Source organism: Pipistrellus kuhlii, unplaced genomic scaffold (genome assembly GCF_014108245.1).
Source record: "Pipistrellus kuhlii isolate mPipKuh1 unplaced genomic scaffold, mPipKuh1.p scaffold_m20_p_1, whole genome shotgun sequence".
Lineage (NCBI taxonomy): Eukaryota > Metazoa > Chordata > Mammalia > Chiroptera > Vespertilionidae > Pipistrellus > Pipistrellus kuhlii.
Window position 1 is genome coordinate 132,359,596 of NW_023425404.1, and position 27,972 is coordinate 132,387,567.

Consider the following 27,972-nt stretch of genomic DNA (forward strand, 5'->3'; position numbering starts at 1 on the left):
TGTGTCTGGGGAGACAGCAGGGCGCTAGCCGTCATTCATAATCCGGCGGACAGGAAGTCGTGTGACGTCACTTCCGCCGGTGGCACCGCGCAGAAACGTTCCCTCCCTCGATTGTGCTCCGGGAACCTTTGTTCCCCGCTCTCGGAGGCCCCGGCGCCGGGACCAGTTCGGAAGTCTCTGCGGGGAGAGGACGGAGGAGCGAGCGGGGCGGAGTGGTGAGTTGTGACGAGCGACCCCTCCCAGCCGCCTCTGGGAGGCTCGAGCCCTCCGCGAGGGGAGAGGGGGGAGAGTAGTTCCCCGGGGGGTCTGAGGCTCCTCGCTGCTTAAGGGGAAACCTAATTTGCGGGTGGTCGCGTGCCCCCGGCCGCCGCTGTCCCCTGTCAGCCGGGTTGGTGGCTGTGCGCGCGGGCGGAGGGCACCGCCCGAAGTGTCAGCACCTGGGAACCCGTCTAGAATCTTCCTCCCAGGGTTTTGGTGACTTGACTGGACCCGCTCCCTCTGTCCGTGGCTTTCATCTCCTCTGGGGCTCCCTCTCAAGAACCTTCCCCCGTGCTAGGCCTTGGGTGTGCCAGGCTTCCAGCAAAGGATTGGCATTCCTGCGGAGTGCCTGTTCGGGTTCTCTGTCCCTGGGGATTGATGTCCTCCTGCCTTCCTAGATGTGTCCCTAAGGTATGCATATAGCCCAGGGCCAGGGACGCAGGGGAGGGGTAAAAAGGGCAGCACCTTTAACAAGGATACTTATTAATTAGAAAGGGGTGCACCTTGCAAAGGCACTAAGGGCAAAGCTTTCTAGAGCCAGTATGAGATGGCAGTCCTGATGTTGCACTCTTCCTGAGTAGGTTTGAGTAAAGTCATGCACATGCAGATGATCAACTTTGGATTTCTTTTAAGAGTGCCATGTAGGATGGGAAAAGAGATCTACGAGAAAGTATCCTATATAATAAAAACCTAATATGCAAATTGTCCCACCGGCAGAACAACCAGCTGCTATGATGCACTGACCACCAACAGGTAGATGCTCAATGCAGGAGCTGCCCCCAGGCCATAGGCCCTAGTCCAGCAAAGGCAGGTGCCTGCTGATGGCAGGGGGGAGGGGGAGAGACAGTGAGTGGGCAGTGCCAGGCCAGCCAAGGTGGGTGCCAGCAGGAACCCCCTCAATTACCCCATCGTCGCCCCACAGATTGGCCCTGATCGCTGACCAGTCCTAGGGACCCTATCTGTGCACGAATTTCGTGCAATGAGCCTCTAGTATAGCTGTATATGCAAATCCAATTTAGGGTGGAGAGATCAGAGAAGCCCTAGAAAGTGTTATTTCAACAAAAACTTGGTAGTTTATGTGATAAATATATTTGAGTACCTGTCAGGTACCAAGCACTAGGTATATAACTGTGAGTTTTTTTGTTTTTTTTTAAAGGGAGGGATAGGGGGGAATAAAAGGGTCCCTGATCTCATGGAGTTTACAGTCCAGTGGGATTAATGAATTGAGGCCAAATGAAGGATTGGGAAGAGATTATTGCAGATAGTACCACTATACAAGTCCCCAGTCATGAAGAAGGTGTTTTCGTTTCACTTTTACTTAATTGATATTTAGGGGGCTTTTTCCCAGGAGGAGGAGGGTAGTAATAGGTTTGAGGTTTTGTTGTTGTTTTTGTGAAGGGACTTTGGAAATGATTAGAATTGAGTAGGAGAGAAAAGGCCATTACACTTGACTTTGATCGCTTACTAATTCTATAGCCATTATTTTGTGGCACTGTGCAAAGTAGCAAAGTAAATATAAACTCTCCCCTTAAAGTACTCAGAGTTGTATTGTGTATAACAGTTTTGTGTGTATTTGTGTTTTTGGGAGGGGGGGTGGTATAGTTCAAGTTAGAAAGTCCAGTACCATGAGAAAGCGCTAAAAGACATACCAGGAGGGAGAGATTATTGGTTGTATTTGGGGGCAGAGAAGGACACACCAGCTGTGAGTATAATCCTTATGAGAAGTTGTATTTGAACTGGATTTTGATAGGATTTGGAAATCTAAAAATGGTTAAAAAGCTTTCTGGGCAGAGAAAAATGGGAAGTGGCAAGTCCAGGTACTGACTCTATTGTAAGGAAGATTAAGATGAAGAACTAAAGTTTTTTCACTAGTTAAGAATCTTCTTAAATGCTAGGCTAAGAAATTAGGCTTTATGTTGAAGGCAGTGGGAAGCCTTAATTTTTGAGGAAGAAAAAATTTTTAATAAAAAATGTTTCAGAACATTAATGTGGCGACAATATTGTAGTCAAGAGAATACTACTTTTGCAAGACAAAAAAAAAAAAAAAAAAAAAAAAAAACAACAAAAAAACCTCACAAAGACCTGAATTTGAATAGTAGTGAAAAACAAAAGTGAAAAACAGAAAATATGAGAAATGTTACAAGAGTATGAATCCACAGGAAAAGCCTGCTGATTATTTCTATATAAGGAGCAGGGGGAGGACTTAGGAGAGAGATTTAGACCTCAGACCTGAGTAATGGAGAATTGTGTCATATATGGAAAGAAATTGCAGGATGATAAACTTTTGGGGAAGATATTCATAATCTGAATTTTAGTCATAACTGACTTTGAGATACTATTAAGATAAGCAGGCAGACATTTTGATGAAGCAATTGGAAATGTGAAATTTGAGTTTAAGAAAGATTGAAGAGGGGGAAAACACGAAATCATCTGCCTAGAGATGATAGTTGGAAACATGATATACAGGAGTGGGCAAAGTAGATTTATAGTTGTGAGTACACATGAGGGTTAATAAAGCTAGTGCAATAATCACCTACCTGCCTTTTTCCATATGAACAACTATAAGCCTACTTTTGCCCACCCCTGTACATACAATTGCTAAGGAAGAAATTGGTTCCAGAACTAATGAAGATGAACAAGGACAGATACTTGGGCAACACCAAGAAAAACAAGGATGAGAAGATAAGCCAGAGAACGAGTTGTCAGAGATAGAAGAGGAAAACCAGAAAAGCGGAATATAATAGAACTCAAAGAGGAGAAAGTTTTTTGAAAGAGGAAGTAGATAACATATTCACTTGGTCAGCATTTATTGAGTGCTGCTATCTGTCAGGCACAATGCTAAATATACCTTTACAGCAGCAAGGAAGACTAATCTAGTGCTGACCTCATGGAATTGACATTCTAGTGAGAGTGACAGATACTGTTTACATGATCAACAGTGTAGTAACTATTATAAATAAGTACAGGATGTTTTGGGACCAGTAAGAATATAGGCAGAAAATGAGACTTGAAGAATGAATAAGATGGTGGATGGGCCACTACTAAAGTGCTGAGGTAAAAAAGATATATTGAAAGATTTGAAATATCGGTAAGTCATATGAATACAACAGAGTGGGAATAGCTTGAAGTTCTAGGTAGCATTGAATGAGCATGTGCTCTGTGCCAGGTACTGTCATAACTGCTTTACATGTGCTATCAGATCATATAGCACATTGGAGACCTTTTTTAAGAATCTTATTCTTTAACTTTTGGACAGTGAGAAGTTTAAGGAGTATTTTAAGCAAGTGAGTGATATGAAATGATTTGGAGGGGACAAGAGTGATTGTGGGGAGATTGATTAAGCTATACTGTAGCCCTGATAATAGATGGAGATGGTCTAGTATGGTGGTAATAAATGTTGATGAGTTTGAGATGTACTTAAGGTTTGATGGTTAAATTGGGGGGGGGGGGGGGGGGGGGTTGAGGGAAACCAGAATTTGCTAGTTAGGCTAAAGCACTTGCCTCCAAACTTTTATCATTGAGTAAAAAAAACAAAAAAAAATTGAGTACACTCCCATATATGTGTACTTAGTTATCAATATATGCATATCCTATCTAATAAAAGAATAATATGCAAATTGACAGAACTTCAGCTACACCAGCAAGCCATGCCCATCAGCCAATCGGGAGCGAGTATGCAAATTAACCTAACCAAGATGGCTGCAGCCACGGAGAGAGCAGGAGGCTTGGGTTTCCCTGGCAATGGAGGAAGACAAGCTTTCCACCTGCCCTGGCCAGCCCTGAACTCACTCAAGGCTACAAAGTTTCAATTCTAGAAGATAAATAAATCCCAGATACCAGGGCCTCCATTTGGGTTGCCAGGTGGTGTGGCCGGCCTGCAAACACCACAGGCACTCACCCAGGCCACCCCACGCCCCAAGGGAACCTCCACCGTGATCCAGGACACCCTGCAGCGCAAACCAGCTGGCCGCCACCCATGCACCAGGCCTCTATCCTATCTAATCCTATCTAATAACAGAATAATATGCAAATTGAACATCACTCCAACACCCAAAATGGCTGCCCCCATGTGAACACAAGATGGCTGCCACAAGATGGCCAGCAGGGGAGGGCAGTTGGGAGAAACCAGGACTGCAAGGGAGGGCAGTTTGGGAGCTATCAAGCCTGCAGGAAGGGCAGATAGGGATGACCAGGCCGGCAGAGGGAATTTGGGGGCGATCAGGACTGCAGGGGAGGGCAGTTGGGGGTGACCAGGCCTGCAGGGGAGGGCAGTTGAGGGTGACCACGTCAGCAGGGGAGAGTAGTTAGGGGTGACCAGGCCTTCAGGGGATGGCAGTTAGGGGCAAACAGGCTGGCAGGGGAGCAGTTAAGCATCAATCAGGCTGGCAGGGGAGTAGTTACAGGGTGATCAGGCTAGCAGGCAGAAGTGGTTAGGAACAATCAGGAAGGCAGGCAGATGAGCAGTTGGGAGCCAGCAGTCCTGAATTGTGAGAGGGATGTCCGACTGCCCGTTTAGGCCCGATCCTACCTGGATCGGGCATAAACGGGCAGTTGGACATCCCTCAAGAGGTCCCATGTTGGAGAGTGTGCAGGCTGGGCTGAGGGCATACACTTCTATGTATGAATTTCATGCACCGGGCCTCTAGTAGTACTATAACTGTATTTTAATAGTTTATTTTAATAAAAATTTAAAAAGAAAATGAAATTCTATTATTTTTCTTCTTGTATTCCACAGTAGAGATCACTGGGCTAGAGGGACATGTTGTAATTTAGGGCAGAGATATAAAGCCTCTAGTCTTATAATGTAGTTGTTGACTCTTTCCGCTAGTCTGTAGTGAAAACATTTAATCTCTGATTATGGAAATGCATTACAATAAATGCTTTGCTTCTATTTTTCAGCATAGAATTTTAAATAATGGTTCATCTAATTTGTTATAAGCATTGTTTTAAGTATCAATCCTTTGTTCAGTATCTTATAAAACACTAGAGGCCTGGTGCATAAAATTTGTGCAAGGAGGGGGGGTCCTCTCAGCCCAGCCTAAACCCTCTCCAATCCGGGACCCCTCAGGGTATGTCCAACTGTGGGATTGGGCCTAAACCAGCAGTCAGACATCTCTCTCACAATCTGGGACCACTGGCTCCTAACTGCTCACCTGCCTGCCTGCCTGATCACCCTTAACTGTGCCCCCTGACGGCTTGGTCACACCCAGCTTCCCCCCTGCCAGCCTGGTCACCCCAACTTCCCTCCCCCCACTGGCCTGGTTGCCCTAACTTCCCCACTCCCTGCAGGCCTGGTCACCCCTAACTTCAGCCCCCTGCTGGTCTGGTCACCCCACACAACCTGCTGTTCAGTCGTTTGGTCAGTGCTCACTAACCACCCTGCCAACCTGATCGCCCCACGCAGCCTGCTGCTCAGTCATTTGGTTGGCCTTCACTAACCACCATTCCGGCCTGTTGCCCCACCCAGCCCATTTGGTCATCCTAGCAGTTGTTTCAGTTGCAACGGATATATGTAATATAATATAATATATATATATATATATATATATATATATATATATATATATATATATATATATCACCTGGGTATGCAAATTAATGGCCATCTTGGTTGGGTTAACTTGCATACTCTCCCTGATTGGCTGGTGGGTGGGCTTGTGGGCTTAGCAAAGGTGCGGTCATTTTGCATGTTTCTCTTTTATTAGGTAGGATATATAGTTTATGGATAAGTAAACTATTATGCTCTTAAGCTATGAAAAGTTAGGTCAATAGAAAGACTAGGCTGTGTACTCAGGAAGAGTGGCAATTTTACCCTTTCATTATGGATATTTTATTTTTTTTAACTTGTTTTTTTTTTTAAATTATTATCTGTGTACATATCTTATCATTGCCCCCCCCTCCCATAGATGCCCTCTCTCCCCAGAGTTTTGTGTCCATTGGTTGTACTTATATGGATCGTACAAGTCCTTTGGTTGATCTCTTATCTCCCCCAGATCTCCCTACCCTCCGCGCTGTAATTTGACAGTCTGCTTGTTCGTTGCTTTCATTATGGATTTTTTAATGAGGAGTTGTTTTTTCCTCAGAATATATATGATGACAGCTCCATGGGCAAATTTTAAAATAACCTTTCTATACTTATTATTATATATAGGTGATGTATGATAATTACAGTTTTTAAAATGACAGAGGTTGCTTCTCAATTTTTGTTAAATTCTTATTAATATGGCTGAGGTAGATTATTGTAGGTTATATTCCTTTTAGTATTTACCTTTGGATTTCTTTTCATGGGTGACTCAGATTTTTAGCAGAGCACAGAATTTGACAATAATTTTGAGGCTATTAAATTGCTTTCCTAATACCTTCTAAAAAACTTAAAAAAAAAAAAAAAAGCTTGGTGTGTGTGTGTGTGTGTGTGTGTGTGTCCTGTCAAAGTTGGAGAGGACTTAGGGGGGAAGTGGATAGGGAAGGAACAAATAAAATCTATTTTCAGGCTGAGCTTTCATATGCCAAGATTCAACCTGCAGCAAGTTTTAATGGCTTTATAAATTCCTGAAAATGAGAGATTACTGTGGAATTGCTGACAGATTCTTAACACTAACAGTGCAAGTGGGTTGCATTATTTTAATAGTAACCTCAAGGATTTCAAGCCCTAGAATATTGATCAAAGGATTGAACTCATAGCATACTTTTTTTATTTTAACAATTCCTTGCCTGAAGAAATATTTGAAAAAGTGACAACCAGAAGTAGAAGCAAGCACATTATAGCATTGGTATTAATGGAAAATGAAAACTTTTTAATGTTTCAGAACTTCATAAGCCTTTGATATATATATCTTTACTATTTTTAAGCTCCTTAGACACAGAGCATTATCATAGGCACTATAGGTAGTATAGCACCATCACTCAGAGACCTTGCTTTTTAAAAGTAGGTTAAGGCATTTGATTCCACAATCTAAATGTGATCCAATGAGATTATTATTAATATATATGTATTTTTTGAGGCATTCAGAATTGGAGATGAGAACTAAGGAGACAGAGAGATAGCTGAGGTGAAAGCTGCAGCAATGCATCCTCTAACCATCACCTTGTTACCACCCTAAGTCTTTTTTCCCTGTCATATAAATAAGGGTTGAGAAGACATTTTTCTCTAAATAAGCTTTATCTAAAATATCAAGTTCATGTGTACAGAACTGTAAGTGTATATTTGTTTTATTTTACATATATATGTATATATCCAATGTTTTATTAGTATCTAGAATCTCAAAAAGTGTGTGTGTCTTATTAACTAACAATACCAAATAATAGAAAAAAAGTTATCTCTAATTTATGAAATCAATTGAAAATGGCAAGCACAAGTTCCTGGGTTTTCAGAAAGGTAATTTTTTTGTGCTAAAGGAAGGCTAGTTAGTTCTAATCTATATCATAAAAGGCCTGTGGTTGTGATGCTGTAACGTGGAACGACCAAACAACCAGTCACCAGGAGGTGCTGGAGCCCCTCTTGGGCCCTCCCCCACCCTCCCTGGGGCACCAGCAGCACCCCTGGAGCATCGTGGGGCACTGGCAGTGTCCATGAAGCGTGAGAGGCATCGTGGGGTGGAGTGCCAGCTGTGTCCGCAGCGTCGCATGGCAGTGGACATGAGCCCTAATGGCAGGCCAGGCCTCAGGGACCCTACATACAACCCTACACACGTACAATTTAATCATGTGCTGGGCCTCTAGTCGCTTATGTAAAAGGCCCATGACCGTCACACCATCACGACCAAAGGAGCAGCAGCTCTCACGACAGGCGGGGCAGGCCTAGAGCTAATAGTGGTGGAGAGCTATGAGTGGCAGAGGGCGAGGCAATGAGCTACTAGTGGTGGAGGGCTATGATTGGCGGAGGGCGAGGCAGCCAGCTGAGGCAAGCTGAAGTGAGCTAGTCGCACACAATTTTATGCACGCTGGACCTTTAGTAAGACAATAACACCAGAAAAAGATTTAAAGAATAGTGGTTTAACTTTTTTTGAAAACTAATCACTGTGTTTTAATAAAATAGCTCTTATGGCTAAGTAGATTGTGTAAATAAACTTTGTCTAATACATTAAGTTTTTGTGTATTCATTTTATTTTATTTCTATAAAAATGAATGAAAATCATATCTTAATATTTTTCTTAGTATCTATTTTCACAAATTTACATAACCCTTTTCTTCACTGGTTCTTAATTTGGGTTGAGGGGGGCGTGGTAAAGAAAAATGAAAGATATGTTCTTTCTCCTCAGAAAAAATACATTTGTATATCTGTAAGTATATATTTTAAAATGAAGTTAGGAGGGGTCTTTGTAGCATGGAGGAGCTCATCTGGATTTAAAACTTGGATATGGATACATAGAAAACTGATAACTCTTGCTTCAGGGAAAAAGAACTAGATATGCCATTCAGAAGAATATTTACTTCTCTCTGTAATAACCTTTTGGATATTTTTAGTTTTGTTATCACATGCACAGCATTACTTGTTATAAATAAAATAAATTGTAGGTAAACTTTACTCATTGTCTCTAAATTACCTCCTTCTTTTTTTCTTTCAGGTGTTTGCAATGGCTGCCACTGTGAACTTGGAACTTGATCCCATTTTTTTGAAAGCACTAGGCTTCTTACATTCAAAGAGTAAGGATTCTGCTGAAAAGCTAAAAGCTTTACTTGATGAATCTTTGGCTCGGGGCATTGATTCAAATTACCGTCCATCTCAAAAGGTACCTACACAAATAAAAAGCTTGGAGGGAGTTTTAAGGCCTGAGGTAGTACAATTTGAACATTTAGACTATCTTAAAATAGTTATCTCTGCAAAATAATCTTTCCTGTAGCTGAGGAATTAGTCTTTAATTTTGTTTTCTTCCTTCAAGCTTTTAGAGTACTGTCACTAGTACACTACATAGAAAAATTAGTTGGGTGTAGGGATAATCTGTTCTACTTTATGTGTATAGAAACCAACTTATTTATGATACATTTTAATTTCAATTTTTTTATTATCAGAGGGGTGTTTTGTTTTGTTTTTTAAAGCTGCTGAATAAAACCGTACCTTGCTTGTAATTATCTTTTAATATTTTTAGGGCCAGAAAAAATGAAGCAGAAGGACAAGGGTTTTGCATTGAAGTGAATTGAATATTTGTGTAGGAAAATTTAAGGGGGAAAGGAGGTATGGATGAACTATGAGAACTGCATAGCTCCAATCCTGATAATAACAGAGTGACCAAGCAGCTTTATGTGTAAAGAATAGACAGTTTGGAACCACACACACCTGTTTTTAAATCCCAACTTGCCTCTTACTAGTTGTGCGGTAATAGGAAACATCCTGAACATTTACCTCGTCCCAGGTACTTTTCTGAATGGTGTGTGTATATAATTATTTTTAATTGTGATAACTGTCCTTTCAGATAGGTATTATATATTTCCCTCATTTTACAATAAAGAAACTGAGGTAGATAGTAGCTTTATTTCATTAGACTGTTTATTAGTAAAATGGGGATAATAAGAACTGTCTTGCAAAATTGTGAAAAGAGATACATAGTGTGTAAGTCACCTAGTGTAGTATTTATGAGGTACACAATAGGCATTTAGTGAATAATAGCTGTTATATTCTCTAATACCTCCTAAAGCATTCTTTCTTACCCTTCTAAATCTCTAGCCTGGAACTCCAAGCCATCCAGATCTGTGAAACTAGATATCAAACTGAAAAGGTGGGGACAGAACTAAATGACTACCTCAGTCTAATCCAGCTTCTCATACTCAAGACAGGGCCAGATGTCAGGCTCAGGACCCAAGTAAACAGTGGTATTTTGCCCCCAGCCTTCTTTTTACATTAGCTCTACGATTCTCAGGACTTTTTATTGTGACCTCATTTTTCTATCATTCTCATTCTGGTAGGTTCAATGAGTGCAAACCAGCCACGTTAATACAACTCTACAAAACACTACCAAGATTATTCTGCTCTAAGTATTGGTATTTTCCAAGTAGGAAAAACCTATTATTACTAAAGAAGCAGTATTTTGATATTCTAAAACAGGGGTCGGCAAACTCATTAGTCAACAGAGCCGCAGTTTGCCGGCCACTGTTCTAAAACAAAAGAAAGTTTATTAAAGTACAGGAAAAATTTGTGATTAAAAAGCCTGCTGTCTGTAAGTTTCTACCGTGTTTCCCCGAAAATAAGACATCCTCCGAAAATAAGACCTAGCGCATGGAAATATAAGACATCCCCTGAAAATAAGACCTAGCGCAACTTTGGGAGAAAAAATTAATATAAGACACTCTCTTTTTTCGGGGAAACGCTAGCTAGAAGTTACTTCTCTAGGTCATTTAGAGAAAATAACCCTGGGAGGAGGGGTATTTAGAAAGCACAGGTTCATTCAATCTTAGCCTTCAACTGAACATTTCCATCTCTAGAATTGTGTGAGAATGATCTGTACCAGAAATTTTCAAACGTTAGCATGCATAACAGTCACCTGGAGACAGTGGTATGCTTATAAACATTAACAGCCAGCTCATCAAGTGTAGTTCAATGTAAAAATTGGTTGATATTTTCACTTACATCAGTAGTCAAATCTCAAATAATGAAATTGGAACTTAAGTCATCTATTGATGACCTGAGCAACTTCTTTGCTGAATTAGATGATAGTTTTCAAATACTGCAAGACTGTGTTCTCAGTTTTTTATGTTGCAGATGCAATACACTTAAAAAAAAAAATCCTCTCCTGAGGAGTGAGAGTGTTTTTCCCATTGATTTTTTTAGAGAGAGTGGGGGAAGGGAGGAGAGAGAGACAGAGACATATCGATATGACAGAGACATATTGATTGGGTGCCTCCCATATGTGCCCTTCCCTGGGACAAGGATAAAACTTGCAACTCAGGTATGTGCCCTTGACTGGGAATCAAACCTGCAATTCTCAGGTACACAGGCTGACACTCTAATCACTGAGAAATGCTTGCTAGGGCCACACAATACACTTTCATATTTAATCTGCATTACTGACATTTTCTCCATCACTCTTAAGTTTATAGGAGTGGTCACCAAACTTTCTAAAAAGAGTCAAATAGTAAATATTTTAGGTTTTTTATTTATGTGGGCTAGGTGGTCTTTGTCACAACTATCTAATTCCTCCTGATAGCATGAAGGCAGACACAGATATGCACATAAATGAGTGGATATAGCTGTGCTTTAATCTAATTTTATTTATAAAAACAGGCAGTAGGCTAGATTTATCCTACAGGCTTTAGTTTTCCAACCCCAGTCTAGACAATCAGCTCAAATGTAAACCAAGCCCTGCTACCAGTGAGTCTAAAGTCCATTTCTCATTCCTTCCTCCATAGAGGTACCACTATTCTGAAGATTTTAAGTAGCATTCCCATTTATATTTTTATACTTTTATGTATTATAGAAAAACAGACCACATTCAGATGTTTTACTTAGCATAGGGAAATGCCCTCTTGGTGGGAAGGGGTGAGGTCCATATATATTAGCAAAGCTTTAGTGCAAGAACGAGGCTTAGAAGCTTAAAACAAAATGAAAAGACAAGCCACAGACTTGGAGAAAATATTTGCATATCATATAACTGATAAAGGACTATTATCCCGAATCTATGAAGAACTCTTTAGACTCAGTAATAAAACAAACAATTCCATCTTTAAAAAATGGACCAAAAATTTTAACAGTTTCCAAAGAAGATTCATGTATGGCAAATAAGTACTTCAAATGTTCAGCATTATTAGTCATTAGGGAACTGTAGATAAATTCATAATATCCTAGCATATACCTATCAGAAAGTCTAAAATTAAAAACATTAGCTATACCAAGTATTTGTGAGGATGTGAAGGAACTGGGACTGTTGTTTAACCCTGGTGGAAATGTAAAGTGGTATACCATTATGGAACATGGTTTGGCAGTTTCTTAAAAAGTTAAAAACATATACTTACCACATGATTCAGCCATTCTAATCCAAGACATTTATTCTAGGGAACATGATTTGGTAGTTTCTTAAAAAGTTAAAAACATATACTTACCACATGATTCAGCCATTTCAGTTCAAGACATTTATTCTAGGGAAATGAAAGTATATGCCAACAAAAGACTTGGATATCAATATTCACAACTTATTTGTACTAGCCCCAAATGTTATACATCCTAAGTGTCCATTAGTAAGTACCGTATTTTTCGGACCATAAGACGCACTTTTTTCCCCCCAGAAGTGGGGGGGAAAAGTCCCTGCGTCTTATGGTCCAAATATAGCCTACACATATACTTTAAAAAAAGTTTTTTTACTTGCCCGGCTCTGTGTGGTCTCTGTGTGCTTGCCCGGCTCTGTGTGCTTGCTGCAGCCACTGTCCATTCCTCCGTGCCCAGAGTGTCTGCCCCGCTCTGTAAACCCCGAGTGGTAGAGGAGTTCCCATGTATGGTAGTCAGCCTCCATGCCCTCGCTGCAGCCATATCTCCATGTCAGCCCAGGTGCGGTGTACGGTAACTGCGTAATCCAAACCGTAATCATCGCCTGTACCTCTTGCTGGCCCGTACTCCGTGCCCGGAAGAATGCCGCATCTATTCCCCCAATCATTCCTCTCCGCCCTCTGTTGCCGTGCTTGACTACTGGGTAGGCGTAAGGTAGATCTCCGCCCACCAGTAAACTCCGCCCTTCGCTGGATGCCCTCATTGATAACGCCGCTACGTCAGAATTTCTCTTCATACTATTATACCGGGAACTGTCAAAATGTTTGTACTGCAACAAACTTCATACCGGTATATTGTATGCAGAGACTTTCTGTGATACCAAACCAATAACATTTACCATAATGTAAAACACTCTCCAGCCTCTTCTCTCACCACTACAATGTGTAGATACCCATAAACTATGCAAAGAAAGCATAGAAAGTCTCTGCATGATTTATGGGTTTACACATTGTAGTGGTAACACTGAACTTTTTGTTTCAGAATCCTTTTTTCTTCATTTCCCTTCTCTAAAAACTGGTGCATCTTATGGTCTGGTGAGTCTTATGGTCCGAAAAATACGGTAAATGGATACACAGATTGTGGTATGTCCACTAAGTGGACTGCCATTCAGCTATAATTTCTAAGAAATATAAACAGAGTCATTGTTATAGAAAGCAGATCAGTGGTTGTCTGAGGATGGGATGGAATAGTTTCTCTAGGTTGATACGTCTACCCCTACGAGTGACTACAAAGGGCCACAAGAAACTTTGGAGGGTGACAGTATTGCTTGTAGTGATGGTTTTATAGATGTGACTTATCACATTTTACACTTTAAATAGGTGCAGTTTATATATCAATTATTTCTTTAAAAAGATATTTAAAGAAAAGGATGTTACATTGGTCACACCATGAAGTCTTAATTTTTAACTGAAGATTATTTAGATCGATGATCTACTTCTTTATGATGTGTTAAATCTAAATATTTAATTATGGGTATCCTTTTTATTTCACCTTTTAGGATGTGGACCCACCCAAAATTACAAGCACAAAAACTATTTCCATTAAGCAAGAGCCCAAAACATCATCCAGTCTTCCTTCTGGCAATAATAATGGCAAGGTTCTCACAACTGAAAAGGTAAAGAAGGAAGCTGAGAAGAGACCTGCTGATAAAGTAAGATTTTATTTTAATCTAGTAAAAACAATCAAACCGAGTAATCAGTCCTTTGTAGGCAGAAAAAGTAGTTTGTGCTTACTTCTTTTAACAATAGTACCCAAAAAGTACATAAATAATGTCTCAGTAAGTATATTTTGATAATTTTAGATACTGATTTTTTTTTTAATGAGTAACATTTGGAAATATTTTGAACTATTTACTGACGTCATTGCCAACAAATATTTGAGCCAGGGAATGTACTAATTTAAAGTATAAACTTTAATCCACAACTCAAATGTTCTGAATGAAACACTTGACAAGAAGAGATAGAGAGGAAAGAATAAAGAGTAAAGGAATAAATAAAAATTAAAAAGTAAAGATATAAATGACTAAACTGAAATTTGTTACAAAATGGCATGTCCCTTAACAAGCCTACAAATAATTCTTGGATTAATCTATTTTGAATTATTTATGCATTTAATTATTTTTTAATATTTTAGCACTTAGTAGTAAATGCATTAAAATTTAATAACCCCTGACCTCAAGGTGGGGTATATTAGTCCCATATGTTTTCATATTTTTAAAAAGTATTTTGCCTATTCATAAACTATATTATTTGCTGTGCTTTTAAATTTATATAAATTCTATACTGTATGTATATGTGTGTGTGTATGTGTGCGTATCTCCATTCTTGGTTAACTTACATTTTCTTCCACTCAACAGTGTGCTTTTCAAATTTTCCTATGTTGATCAGTATATGTCCAGTTTTCCATCTATTACCATATACTTAGTAATATTTATTTCATGAATAAACCAGTATATCCATTCTTTAACAAATGAGTAATTAGCTATTTCTCCTTTTTATAATGGAGCTTCAGTAAGCTGTTCTGTACTTATTTCTGCACACATGATGATAGCTTCAATAAGATGTAGACCTATATCAAAGGATGTAATAAGACAGATACATCTTCAACATTACTAGGCTGATTTCTATCCAAAGTATATTGCACATATATCCTCACCAATAAAGCATAAGAATGAAAATTCTCCATGTCTTGCCACATTATTTAACTTTTGCCAATTTTACAAGTATATCTGCACCACTTATATCTTAAAGCTAGGAGACAGAATTTACTTTGAAGCAAAGACAGCAGTGTTAAGTCTCCATGACTGGTAGATAGTTCATTATTTACTAATATTTATTTCTAATATATTTTATTTTACTATCTTTTTTTTCAATGACAGTTTATGTTCAATATCATTTATATTGCTTTCAGGTATACAGCACAATGCTTAGACAATCATATTTTACAAAGTGTTTCCCCCAATATTTCCATTACCCACCTGGCACCGTAGTTATTACAATATTATTGACTATATTCCCTATGCTGTACTTTATCTCCCTGTGACTATTTTGTTACTACCAATCTGTGCTTCTCAGTCCCTTCACCCACCCCCCAACACCCCTTTCCTTTGGCAACCATAAGTCTGATCTCTGGATCTATGAGTCTGTATCTGTTTTGATTGTTCATTTATATTTTTCTTTAGATTCCACATATAAGTGAAATCATATGGTATTTGTCTTTCTCTGACTTACCTCATTTAGCAAAATACCTTCTAGGTCCATCCATGTTGTTGCAAATGGTAAGATTTTATGGTATGTGTTTTATGGCTTTTGTACCACAGCTATTTTACCATTTTGTCTATTGATGAGCACTGTGATTCCTCCATAGCTTGGCTATTGTAAATAATGCTGCAGTGAACACCGGGTGAACATATTCTTTTGAATTAGTGTTTCAACTGGGTCATATAGCAGTTCCATTTTTATTTTTATTTTTAGGAATTTCCATACTGTTTTCCATAGTGCCTGCACCATTCTACACTTCCATCACCAGTACACAAGGGTTCCCTTTTCTCTACATTCTTACCAACACTTGTTTGTTGATTCATTGATGATAGCCATTCTAACAGGTGTGAGGTGTTATCTTCTTATGGTTTTAATTTGCCTTATTATGATAATTAGTAATGTTGAACATCTTTTCAGATTTCTGTTGGCCATCTGTGTCCTCTTTGGAGAAGTGTGCATTTGGGTTCTTTGCCCATTTCATCCCTTAGATGCGTCATTTGTAAATACGTTCTCCCGTTTAGTTGGATGTCTTTTCATTTTGTGGATTGTTTCCTTTGCTATGCAAAACTTTTTAGTTTGATGTAATCCCATTTATTTTTTTCTTTTTTGTTTCCCTTAAACATGGAGACATATTACAAAAAATATTATGAATAAAAATGTAAGATTTTATTGTCTATGTTTTTTTCTTGGATATTATGGTTTTGAGTCTTACATTTAAGTCTGTAATCTATTTCAAGTTTATTCTTGTGTATAGTGTTAGATAGTGGTCTGGTTTCATTTTTGCACGTATATGTCCAGTTTTCCATTTACTAAATAGACTTCCAGTACTATGTTGAATAAAAGTCGTGAAAGTAGACATTCCTGTCTTGTTTCTGATCTTAAGGATAATGCTTTAAGTTTTCCTCATTGAGTATGATGTTAGCTATAGATTTGTCATATATGCCCTTTATTATGTTGAGATATGTTCCCTCTATTTCCACTTTAATGAGAGTTTTTATTATAAACTAGAGGCCCAGCGCATGAAATTCGTCTTGGGTAGGGTCCCTAGTAGTCCCTAGTAGCTGCCAGCTGCCAGCCGCCAGCCGGGATCTTCCTTCCCCCAGCTGCCCGCTGCTGGCTAGGGCCTCCTTTCCCACGTTGGCCGGCCCCGCCCCCTGGTCAAACTCCCATGTTGAGGAGACAAAGAAAAATACAGGTACATACTAAACCGTTCTGATTGATTTACTTCTACCTTGCTGATTTCTTTTAACATACTGATTATGAATTTGTTATAAATCTTCTACAGATCTTTAGTGTGTATGTTGGTCCCTAACTATGTAAAAATGTCTGTCAAGTAGACTTGGTCATTGCCTGCTGCCTATCTGTCTCTCAGTGATTTAATGTTTGTTACATATGTTACTTTATGATTGTGTGCTTTTTATAGATGAAATCAGACTCCACTGAAGGAGTTGACATTCCAAAGAAACCTAGATTGGAGAAACCAGAGACACGGTCCTCTCCCATTACCGTGCAAACCAGCAAGGATTTAGCTATGGCTGACCTTTCCAGTTTTGAGGAGACCAGTGCAGACGATTTTGCCATGGAGATGGGATTGGCTTGTGTTGTTTGTAGGTAAGTTGTGCCTTGCCACAGATCTTTTGTTTCTTTCTAAAGAGCAAACAACTAAACAATAAAATGGCTGACCAATTATTGTTTATTGTTTATTTTGTTTTTATTATAGATAAGTAGATGATTTTCTATGAACTACCAATATAGCAATTTAACATCTTGAAAATTGTCTAATATTTTATTTTCCTAACTGGCATCTTTAATCTCTTATGTTATAGTAATATTTTCTACATTCTTGGGTTCTAGAGAGAAAGCAATTATTGCTTTATTCTTTAGTGAGGAAGAGTCTGTTCAGCAGACTCAATTATTTCCATCATTCTTTTTAAGAGGTTGATGTTACTTTTTCTTTCTCTGAATGGTTGATAGTACTTATAAAGTAAACTGATATATATATATGTGTATATATATATATATACACATATATATATCAGTTTACTTTATAAGTAAAATAAAATATTATATATATATAATAAATAAAATATTATATATATATATATATATATATATATATATATGTATATATATATCACTTCTTAAAACACCTTTAAATCTTTTCCAAAGGATAATGGAATGAAATCAATGGGTCACAAAGGTTATTCTGATTGTTGTTTTAAAACATAAATACATAGATATAAAAACAGATAATTATGTTTGTCTATAGCAGTACATACATCTTTACGGATAAGTGTTTTCAAAATTTTCAGGTTGATATTCAGAAGAAAGATTTCTGAGTTGTACAACTGACATGTATATAATATTATTAACCAATGCTACCCCAATAAATTTAATTAAAAAACCAGAACAACTTAGATTTTAAATTATTTGATGCCACAGCTATATTTTTAATTGCTAAGGCTTTCACTGCCTAGCACAGCAGAAAAGATTGCTATATTTTTTGCACTTTTATTCATGAAAACATTAAATTCTGGTGTACTGGGACTGAGTAAATACATTTTTATAAACTTTAGACTTGATCTTGTTATATATACTTTTTTTTAATATATATATTTTATTGATTTTGTACAGAGAGGAAGGGAGAGAGATAGAGAGTTAGAAACATCAATGAGAGAGAGTCATCGATCAGCTGCCTCCTGCACACCCCCCACTGGGGATATGCCCGCAACCAAGGTACATGCCCTTGACCGGAATCGAACTCGGGACCCTTCAGTCCCCAAGCCGACGCTCTATCCATTGAACCAAACTGGTCCCGGCTTTTTATATATACTTTTGAATGGGATCATTTGTTAGGGCTTCATTTTTTTCACATACATTTGTTTCACCCTTTATCTACCATTAAGGTTATTATTTTTAAATAAAGAAGTAAATTGTAAAGTAATAACAGGAACCTATTATGTGATGATTGCTTTTTGTACTATTAGAATTTATACTTGTTTGATATATATATTGCTACATTCTATTCAGTGGATAAGACATTTATTTATTGAACACCTTTGTTTGCACAGTAATGTGCTAGACACTGTATTTTAGGTGTCCAGTTCCCACTTTTAGGCAACTCATATATTAATGAAGATGATAGAACAACATGTAAGCAACAAATAAAAAGGAATTTAACAGAGGTACAAAGAAAATGTTATGAGATTGTTGGAGGACTAGCCAAAGTCTACAACTTCTAGGAGAAATAAATATATTATAAGAGAAAGTCAAGGAGAATATACCCAAATGTAGTTGCTAAGGCATCTTATATATTTATTAATGGTTGAGCATAGCTTTAAAAGAAAGGAAGTGTTTGTATAGGCTACATGTTGGGGTTTGTCATTTTGCTTTTTTGTTTTCTGGTGTTTTTAATTATCTTTTACATATCAAACTTTCCCAAAACCTCCTTAAAATGGCTTTAAATTGTTGCATGCACTCAAATAAGTGCAATGTTTAATGTTATATTTCCTTAGGCAAATGACAGTGGCATCTGGTAATCAATTAGTAGAATGTCAAGAGTGCCATAACCTCTACCACCAAGATTGCCATAAGCCCCAAGTGACAGACAAGGAAGTGAATGACCCTCGCCTTGTGTGGTATTGTGCTCGATGTACCAGACAAATGAAAAGAATGGTAGGAATAATTTTTTTCTATTTTAAACAGTCTCTGTCAGTATTTTTGTTGATACAGCTTTTCAAAATAAAAATTTGATTATTATATTGAAGAAAAATAAATCATAAAGCTGATTGTTAAATATTTGTTTATAAAATATATATGTTTTATTTATGTGACTAGCTTAAAGACCAGACCAGGTAGTATGCATTTTTCTCTGTTCAGCTTTTGCTTATTCTAATATAACAAAAAATAAATAGGATTGGAGATCCATAGCATATGAATATTTTTTTATTAGTATTTCAATGTACTTCTAAACATTTAAAAATACTTTAATGCATTGTGGGAAATGGTGAGATCAAAAGCTTGTCTTTGGTGAGTCTGGTAGGAAAATACTGAAAATGTTTGTTCCTGAATGAGCTTGGACCACTACACTTGTAGTTGTGTACAAAAAAAAGCGGGGGAGGGGTTTATATGTGCATTGACAGATGTAGTAACTAAGAATTGGCAATAGACAAAATAACTAATTTGTGATAATAATGTGTCTGTCTTTACTATATCTTCAGAGTTTTTAAATTATTTTTATTTCACTACATCTTAATAAAGTAATCACTGTTCTCTAAGTTTTTGCTCCCCATTTTTTATGACTTATTTTACACCAAATCTTTGTTTATAGTTTTAACTCTCTTCCTGGAGCGAATTTAGGCAACTGATAAGATAGCTTTAGTTACTTTAAGTTTAATGTTTTTAAATTAAAATTGTTCTCTTCTCCACTCAATTTTTCCCCCAATTGCTTCAATTAGAAAACATTATCCTGTATACCTCCTTTAATTCCATATCCTGTTGTTTAATTCTGCTTCTTATATATTTCTCATATCTGTTCATTTTGCTCTTATTACCCCTTCTCCACAAATCTCTCATTTCTTATCTGTTGGTTTAGCCTTTTAGGAGATCTTGCCTCCCTTCAATCTACTTTACTCACTGCAATATTTATCTAATTCTATCTGTTTAAGTATTCTCAGGGGCTTTAGGTTATTGATAGAATGAGATTATACTCATTAGAGAAGATATATGGGCTTTCTCTCTTTAACACATCTAGTTTTATATCCTCTCCCCTACCACCTCACTATATCACATACATTCTGGCCATGGCAGACAAAGTGTATCATTCCCTGAGTATGTGGTGAACTTTCATGTCCCCATTTTTTTTCCTTCTCAGATTCTCTTCATCTGAGACACACTTTTTTCTTAATCATCTTTGCAAGTCAAATCCCCAATTTATTTATTAGTAAGACCATATCTTATTCATTGGCATAGCACCAGAGCAGAATTCAGGACTGGACATGTCTTACATTCTGTTGTTCTCATTTTAAGATATGTATAATGGTGAAAATGTGGATTAGTTCCAGAAATCAGTAATCAATAAGTTTAGTCTATGTGTCCAATAGTCAAAGTACTCAATGGGGAGTCATGACTAATGTTAGAACATGATTAGAATACACCAAGGATGGACCTGGGGAAAACCAAAAGGCATGATCTGAAGTTAGCTTCAATATCTGGATCCAGTAAACAAAAGGTTTATCAGAGGAAGAAGTCTGGAAACATTGGGGATGCTAAATATAATTGCTTTCAGTGAGATCCTTATATGTGCATTGGTTATTTCTCCAAAATATCACAAAGATACTGTAAACAACATCTTATATCTCCTTCCTCCTTGCATTAACATCTTCAACTAGGACAGGTTCTGCAGTACACATTATTATAGGAAGACCTAGATAAGAATGTAGTGATAGTATCTGGCAGAATCAAAGGTCATTCTTCTGTTCTAAAATTTTCTCTCTACCAGGAAATGAGTTTTGCCTCAACACTAGCTAAGAGACTCATATGATTTATTGCAGTGGTTCTCAGTCTCAGTAATAACACACACCTACTCAGCAGCATTTAGAAATATGTAGTATTTGTGATTGCTGTTTTACTGGCAATTATTGCCAAGTGGAGAATTACATACTTTCTGCAGTGTCTGAGATAGTCACACAATGAAAATTGTAGTGCCTTTGTTGAGAGCAGCACTGAGTCAGTGATAATATCCTAGTTACCTAAACTAGTATTATTACTAATGAAGGACAAAGCTTCTGGGCATTTCTTATTACACTTCTAAGACAAGTGAAATAGAGGAAGCCGAAGAACTAAGCATGGCTCCTAGGCAGAGGTCCTGTCTGGGCTTCATTGTAATGAATCTTCATCTGCTAAAGCACATATGTTAGGTCAGTCTTCAAAGCCTAACTGCTGCAACAGTAGATGTGGGTAGATGGATGTGTAGATGGAAAGCTATAGTTACAGAACCATGTATTTCTGATTTACTCTGAGAGTGGCATTCTCAGACATGGTTTTGCAGTAGAGTGAGACGGGCCCTCCTTTCCTACAGCTAGGAGATGTTTTACCACAGATAACCTTTTAGCATTCTTAATAATATTCTTGACCTGAATGTTACTTTATAAATTATGTTTGAAAGTAGGTGCACTTTTAGTGGTAAGTATGTGTGATAGAAAAAATGGGATGAATGGAGACTTAAAGACCAAAATTATATATAATACATCAACTGCAGCCCAGGAAGTTTCCACAAAAAGCTCCAAACAAGGCTCAAACAGTCTGTATTCAAACTTCCAGAAGTTATAACAAATTATTAATAAAGTCCTATATGACCTTATTGGGTTTGTCAGAGACAATTGAATGGCTGGGAGCATTTTTCTCCATTCACTGTGGATGGGTTCTTCCAAATTCCTTATCCTTTGTAAATAATTATAATAAATAAATAGTAACTAATACTGTCAGCAACTAATATTGTCAGCATTCAATATATTTCATACAATGTGCTAAACACTTACATGATCGTAATTGATCCCCAAAACCCACATTTGAAACAGATTAAATGGTAAAATAAAACAAAAAACAAAAACCTAGTTATATAAAATCAGAAAAAATTATTTATTGGTCAAAATGAAACTGAATATGCATGTAGAGCACATGTGTCAAACACAAGGCCCGCGGGCCAAATCTGTCCCGCCAGGCCTTGCAATGTGGCCCGCACCGCACTGTCATCACTGCACTCCGCTGCGTTTCCATCACAATGACAGTTTATGACTGTTCAGTAAACCATTCGGCCCGCGATTTAGGCTGGATTTTAGATTTTGGCCCCTTCTCTGATTGAGTTCGACACCCCTAATGTAGAGGAACAATGGATGCAAATTTGTCTTTAATAACATAGAAATTTGTATTTGTGAGCTTTCTCTAAGAAATCAGTGTGCTTTTTTAGTGTGGAAAAACCTCAAAAAGCTTCCTCACTTATCATTAATAATTTTTCTTCCCAGATTGTATTTGAAACCATATAATTGATCTGAATACTTTTAACTCATTCTCAGTTACCCAGAGACTTATGCCTTAACCCCAAGAATGAAACTCCTAAGTCTTTACCCAGCCATAAATGTACTGTATTACGATTACAAATAGTTTGTGATTTTTCTTTTCTTAAAATACAATTTGGTTTGTCTTATTAAACTGGTATTTAGCTAACTTTAATCTGCATGATTTTTAAAGCTTTTACAATCTTTATTGTTTAGAAATTAATAAAATGTATAAAAGCATTAATCTGATAAAAATAATTTGTCTGAGTCTATACTTTTAGTATGATCAGAACATTTTTTAATGTTCAACTACATTTCAACTTAATGAGTACTGTGATAGTTTTTTTTATTGTCTTTTCTTTGCATTCAACTAAGATTTTACAGCTAATTTAATTTTAACACTAATTTCTACAGGCTCAAAAAACTCAGAAACCACCACAGAAACCAGCTCCCACAGTTGTTTCTGTAGCTCCTGCTGTCAAAGATCCATTGGTTAAAAAACCAGAAACTAAACTCAAACAAGAGACAACTTTTCTAGCATTTAAGAGAACAGAAGTCAAGGTATAGTACATTTCATTTATATCTAAGACTAGAGGCCAAGTTCGTGAATTCATGCACCAGTGGAGTGCCTTGGCCTGGCCTGCAGGATCTGGCTGAAACCAGTTCTCAGACATCCCCCAAGGGGTCCTGGATTGTGAGAGGGCGCAGTTAGGCCAAGGAACCTCAATGGTGCATGATTGGGGCTGGGGAGGAACATAGGAGGTTGGCCAGCTGGGGAGGGACCACAGGAGGGCTCCAGGGCATGTCTGGCCCATATCAGCCTCAAATAATCAGACTCCAGCAGCAAGCTAACCTACTGGTCAGAATATCTGCCCCTGGTGGTCAGTGTACGTCATAGCAACTGGTCAACCAGTTCACTGTCTGCCCTCTGGTGGTCAGGGCACATCATAGCGAGCAGTTGAGCAGCCTTAGCATATCAGCATGTTAGGCTTTGATTGGTTGAATGGCTGACAATTAGCATATTAGGCTTTTATTATATAGGACTAAAGGCCTGGTGCATGAAATTCGTGCACTGGGGGTGGTCCCTTAGCCCAGCCTGGCTCCTCTCATAGTCCGGAGCTCTCAGAGAATGTCCTACTGACAGCTTAAGCTGCAGTCTGGCCTCCCTCTGCAGGAAGTGACCAGGCTGATAAGGGGAAGGCACCACCCCTATTACCCCACTGCTGCTGCCGCTGCCAGCCGCCTCAGCCACCAAGGTGTTTTCATCAACATGGACTCCAGTCCCTTTACCACAAAGAAATGACAACTTTCTTTGGGCATTTTCAAGATGTCTTTTTCATAGGATATGACATTGCTTTCTTTCATTTTATCTTCACTTGAGGATATTTTTCCATTGATTTTTAGAGAGAGGGAAAGACAGAGAGAAGCATCAATGTGAGAGGGACACTTCGATTAGTTGCCTCCTGCATGATCCCTGACGTGGGCCCCAGCCAGGGAGTCACCTGCAACCTAGGTACATGCCCTTGATCAGAATTGAACCCCTGCAGTCCTCAATTCAGGGCTCTGTCCACTGAGCCAAACTGGCTAGGCAGGATAGGACATTTCTTTGCTCCTCCAGCAGCAGATCTTCATTTTTTCCTCCAGAAGTGAGGTGGAAAAATCCTAGATCATCTTCTTGGATTCTTATTATCCAACTTGCCAAGAACACTGCGAGTGGCGTAGCAGGAACTTAGCCAATGAGTGGTCGGAAAAGGTGTTTCCTCTGCAGCTCACCTGCAGTCTCCGCTCTGGGCCCGCTCGGGCTGCAGTGGCGGCTTGGGCACGCACCCCGGTCTCCACTCTGGGCCTGCTCAGGAGACGGTCGTGACTGTTAGGGTGCCCTGGCTAATTTGCATATTATACATATATATGTATGTATATGTGTGTATATATATGTATGTGTATATATATAAATATATAGATAGATTATCTAAGATTTTATTTTAATTTTAATTTAATTGATTAAACAATAGTTACTTGAAAAAATACTGAGGAACTTTTATATACTAAATGGCCATAGGTGGAAACTACTGTTGCATTACTATTAACATTAGGTAAAAATTATTTAAATTTTTTATATAATTATTTAATCTCTAATTATATAAATAATCTTAAAGTTTTTATTATCTTTACTGTTTAGAAATTAATGAAAATGTATAAAATCATTAATATGTTAAAAATAATTTGTCTGATCTATACTTTCAGTATGATCACAGTTTTAAATGTTCAACTATGTTTCAACTTAATGAGTACTGTGATAGATTTTTTATTCCAAATTGACATTCTATGCAGTCAGACACACTTAATCACCATCAGGAATTTACTTTAAATTCTAAATACCTCTGCCCTCAGTAGCAATATTTTTGCTCCTCATATTACTTAAGCTGATTGACCTCATAGCTTTTTTCTCCCTACCTATTAGCTTTTGAATAGATTTTTAATATTTTTTATTACAAACTTTCATGGTACCTACCTCTATACTAAGGGACCAGGTTATTTAGTGAGAGTATCACCTTTTTCATTCCTAGGTTTGCATCCTTTAATTCATACTACATTGTTATTAATATCCTGGCATTTTGATTTAATGGAATAAAATACTTACCTAATTTTATAACACAATTACTTCCTTTACTGAGTTTCACCCAATTTTAAGCAGTGTACTAATGATGGGGTGGGGGGAAGGAATATTAGCTAACAACAGAAAATTCTAAAGTTGACTATATTATTCCAAGTCGCTGTAACAAAGATCCAGAACCTTGGGATGATGATAAAGAATGTAAATATAAAGTAATCTGAGAAAGATACCAATAATTTTATATGTAGATCATTTTTTAATTTACTAGGTAAGAGTTGATATCCAAGGGATATCTATTAATGATTTGTTAAATTGAAACTTGATGAGTTGGAATAGAGGTAGGAATAATTTATTGAGTTATTAGAGTTGTTGTATTCTATAATTAAGACACTTTTAGGTAGATTTTTATACTAACCTGTTAATAATAAAGTTTATTTTTAGTTAATCTAACATGAAATTATTTTATGGTAAATCAGATAGCCCTGACTCCCATGTTTGCTCTGCTTAAGAGATTTTGCTAAAAGTGGGTAAATTTTTACTGTGAGAAAAATTGTTCTCATTCTTATATAAAGAATAAATGGCTATCTAGGATAATGGACAAGAAAATATTTATAGTTAAAAACAGTTGAGAAATTTAAACACTAAAGTAGTAAGGAATTTCTTGATATCCATTACTGTGTTCTTTACATTTGAGTATTCTCAAGTGTTGTAAGCCATCTGTCATTGGAAAGCAATGCCAGTAACAGCAAGCCATTAAGATAAAATGCCATGCATACAGAATTTGCTTTCTTGTTTGTACTTCATAAGTATTGGTCTTTTTAATTACTTCAAATGGGTTTTCTTTTGTGAAGTCTGTTGGAAGATCATTTAGCCATATGGCAGATAGTTTTATGTTTTACAGAAAGAAAAAGGAAAAAGAATAGATCTTTCAGAACTGAAAATTAAAAGTTTACTGCACCTGTGTCTTTTAACTTCCTTGAGTAACTTTTCTCATTACCTATCTTCATTTCTCTAGGAATTTAAATTTATGTGGTTTATCTTCTCTGGATAAATTTATGTGATAGTTATTGTATGATTTTGTAAAAAATCCTATCATTTTCAGAATATGTGAACAAAAATCTAGACTACTCTTAAAAAGTAAAGATATCAAGAGTATTCTATTTTGACTATTTTTCACATTGATTAAAAATGTTTACATGCAAACAGTATTGAAGGCTATTTTGTAAGAACTGAAATCATTTTATTGTTTGATAAAAATCATTTTATCAACTTTTTTTAACTTCAGTTCTAAAAGACAACTAGATATATTTTAAACATAATAACTACCTAATTTTTAAGTAAGATACTACTTGTAATGCTTTACCTTTTATCTCTGCGTGAATTTAACACTTGTGTGAATCTTCTTAAGAATCTGAAGGTAGGCCTGGCCAGGTGGTTCAGTTGGTTGAAGTGTCATCCATACACCAAAAGGTTGTGGGTTCAATTCCTGGTCAGGGAACATACCTAGGTTTCCAGTTTGATGATCTGCAGTCGGGGCCAATCAATATTTCTCTCTCACACTGATGTTTCTCTCTCCTTTCCTCTCTAAAACCTTCGTGTGTTTTTTTTTTAAATAGTCTTGGGTGAGGACTGAAAAAATAACAAAATATGAAGGTAGGAAGAGTGCCAATGAGAAGTTCAATTCTTAATTGTATCATCCTACAGACTAAAGGGCCCCCAGTTCGATTGCCATCAAGGGCACATACTTTAGTTGCAGGCTCTATTCCTGGCCCTGGTCTGGGCACATGCTGGGGGCAATCAGTTAATGTGTGTCTTTCACATCGACATTTCTTTCTCTCTGTCTCTCCCCCTTCCTTCCACTCTCTCTAAAAATCAATGGAAAAATATCCTTGGGTAAAGATTAACAAAACAAAATAAATAAAGGACTTAATTTTAGTAGTGTGATTTAAATTTCCCAAGTCATTTTTGTAAAGAAGTCCAACAATTAAACTTGTTATATATTCAGAATATTATATTAGGTGTTAAATATACTTGGCTTTAAGTACTATTTATCTTTTATGTACTTTCATTTTTTTAGACATCCGGGGTTATTTCAGGAAATTCTTCTAGCACCGGTGTTTCTTCTTCTGTAACAAGTGGCCTAACTGGATGGGCAGCGTTTGCAGCCAAAACTACTTCTGCTGGTCCATCAACAGCAAAACTGAGTTCAACAACCCAAAACAATAGTGGGAAACCTGCTGCCTCAGCAGCTAACCAGAAGCCAGTGGGTCTGACTGGTCTGGCAACATCATCCAAAGGTGGAATGGGTTCCAAATTAGGTTCCAGTAACAGCACTTCCCCCACTGTACCATTGAAACCACCTCCACCCCTAACTTTGGGCAAAACTGGCCTTAGTCGCTCAGTTAGTTGTGACAATGTTAGCAAAGTAGGTCTTCCTAGTCCAAGTAGTTTAGTTCCAGGAAGCAGCAGCCAACTAAGTGGAAATGGAAATAGTGGGACCTCAGGGCCTAGCGGAAGTAACACCAGCAAAACCACTTCAGAATCAAGTAGCTCTTCCTCGGCATCCCTTAAAGGTCCAACTTCACAAGAATCCCAGCTCAATGCCATGAAGCGATTACAGATGGTCAAGAAGAAAGCTGCCCAAAAGAAACTTAAGAAGTAATGAGACCAAGTAGGTTTTAATATCACATTACCCTAAAGATTAAAATCTTATTATAGGACATAAACTGTATTATACTATAACTTAATAAAAAAAATTTCATAATGAAAGTTTTATTATTTCTTTTCTTAAAATGCTAAATATTCTTTAGAAGA

The 27,972-nt window shown here is 37.5% G+C and overlaps 1 protein-coding gene across 6 annotated transcripts; it reads left to right on the forward strand.

Moving 5' to 3' along the window:
- The first annotated feature begins 89 nt into the window (after window positions 1-89).
- Window positions 90-27,927, forward strand: INTS12 (integrator complex subunit 12). 6 transcript variants are annotated; one of them, XM_036409864.2, is made up of 7 exons: window positions 90-215; window positions 8,823-8,987; window positions 13,728-13,880; window positions 16,913-17,100; window positions 19,005-19,164; window positions 22,959-23,105; window positions 27,236-27,927. In XM_036409864.2, the coding sequence occupies exons 2-7, from the start codon at window positions 8,832-8,834 to the stop codon at window positions 27,818-27,820; spliced, it is 1,389 nt and encodes a 462-aa protein (XP_036265757.1). In that variant the 5' UTR covers window positions 90-215; window positions 8,823-8,831; the 3' UTR covers window positions 27,821-27,927. The 6 variants fall into 6 exon arrangements, with proteins under 6 accessions (XP_036265757.1, XP_036265767.1, XP_036265747.1 ...); XM_036409874.2 differs by having other exon boundaries at window positions 159-281; XM_036409854.2 differs by lacking the exon at window positions 90-215 and adding an exon at window positions 1,431-1,555.
- Window positions 27,928-27,972: the final 45 nt, after the last annotated feature.

Excerpts from the sequence above, each read along its gene's own strand:
- INTS12 (XM_036409854.2), top strand. Across the intron at positions 8,988-13,727 it reads ATTACCGTCCATCTCAAAAG|GATGTGGACCCACCCAAAAT; the intron begins GTACCTACACAA and ends TTCACCTTTTAG. Across the intron at positions 13,881-16,912 it reads AGAAGAGACCTGCTGATAAA|ATGAAATCAGACTCCACTGA; the intron begins GTAAGATTTTAT and ends TGCTTTTTATAG.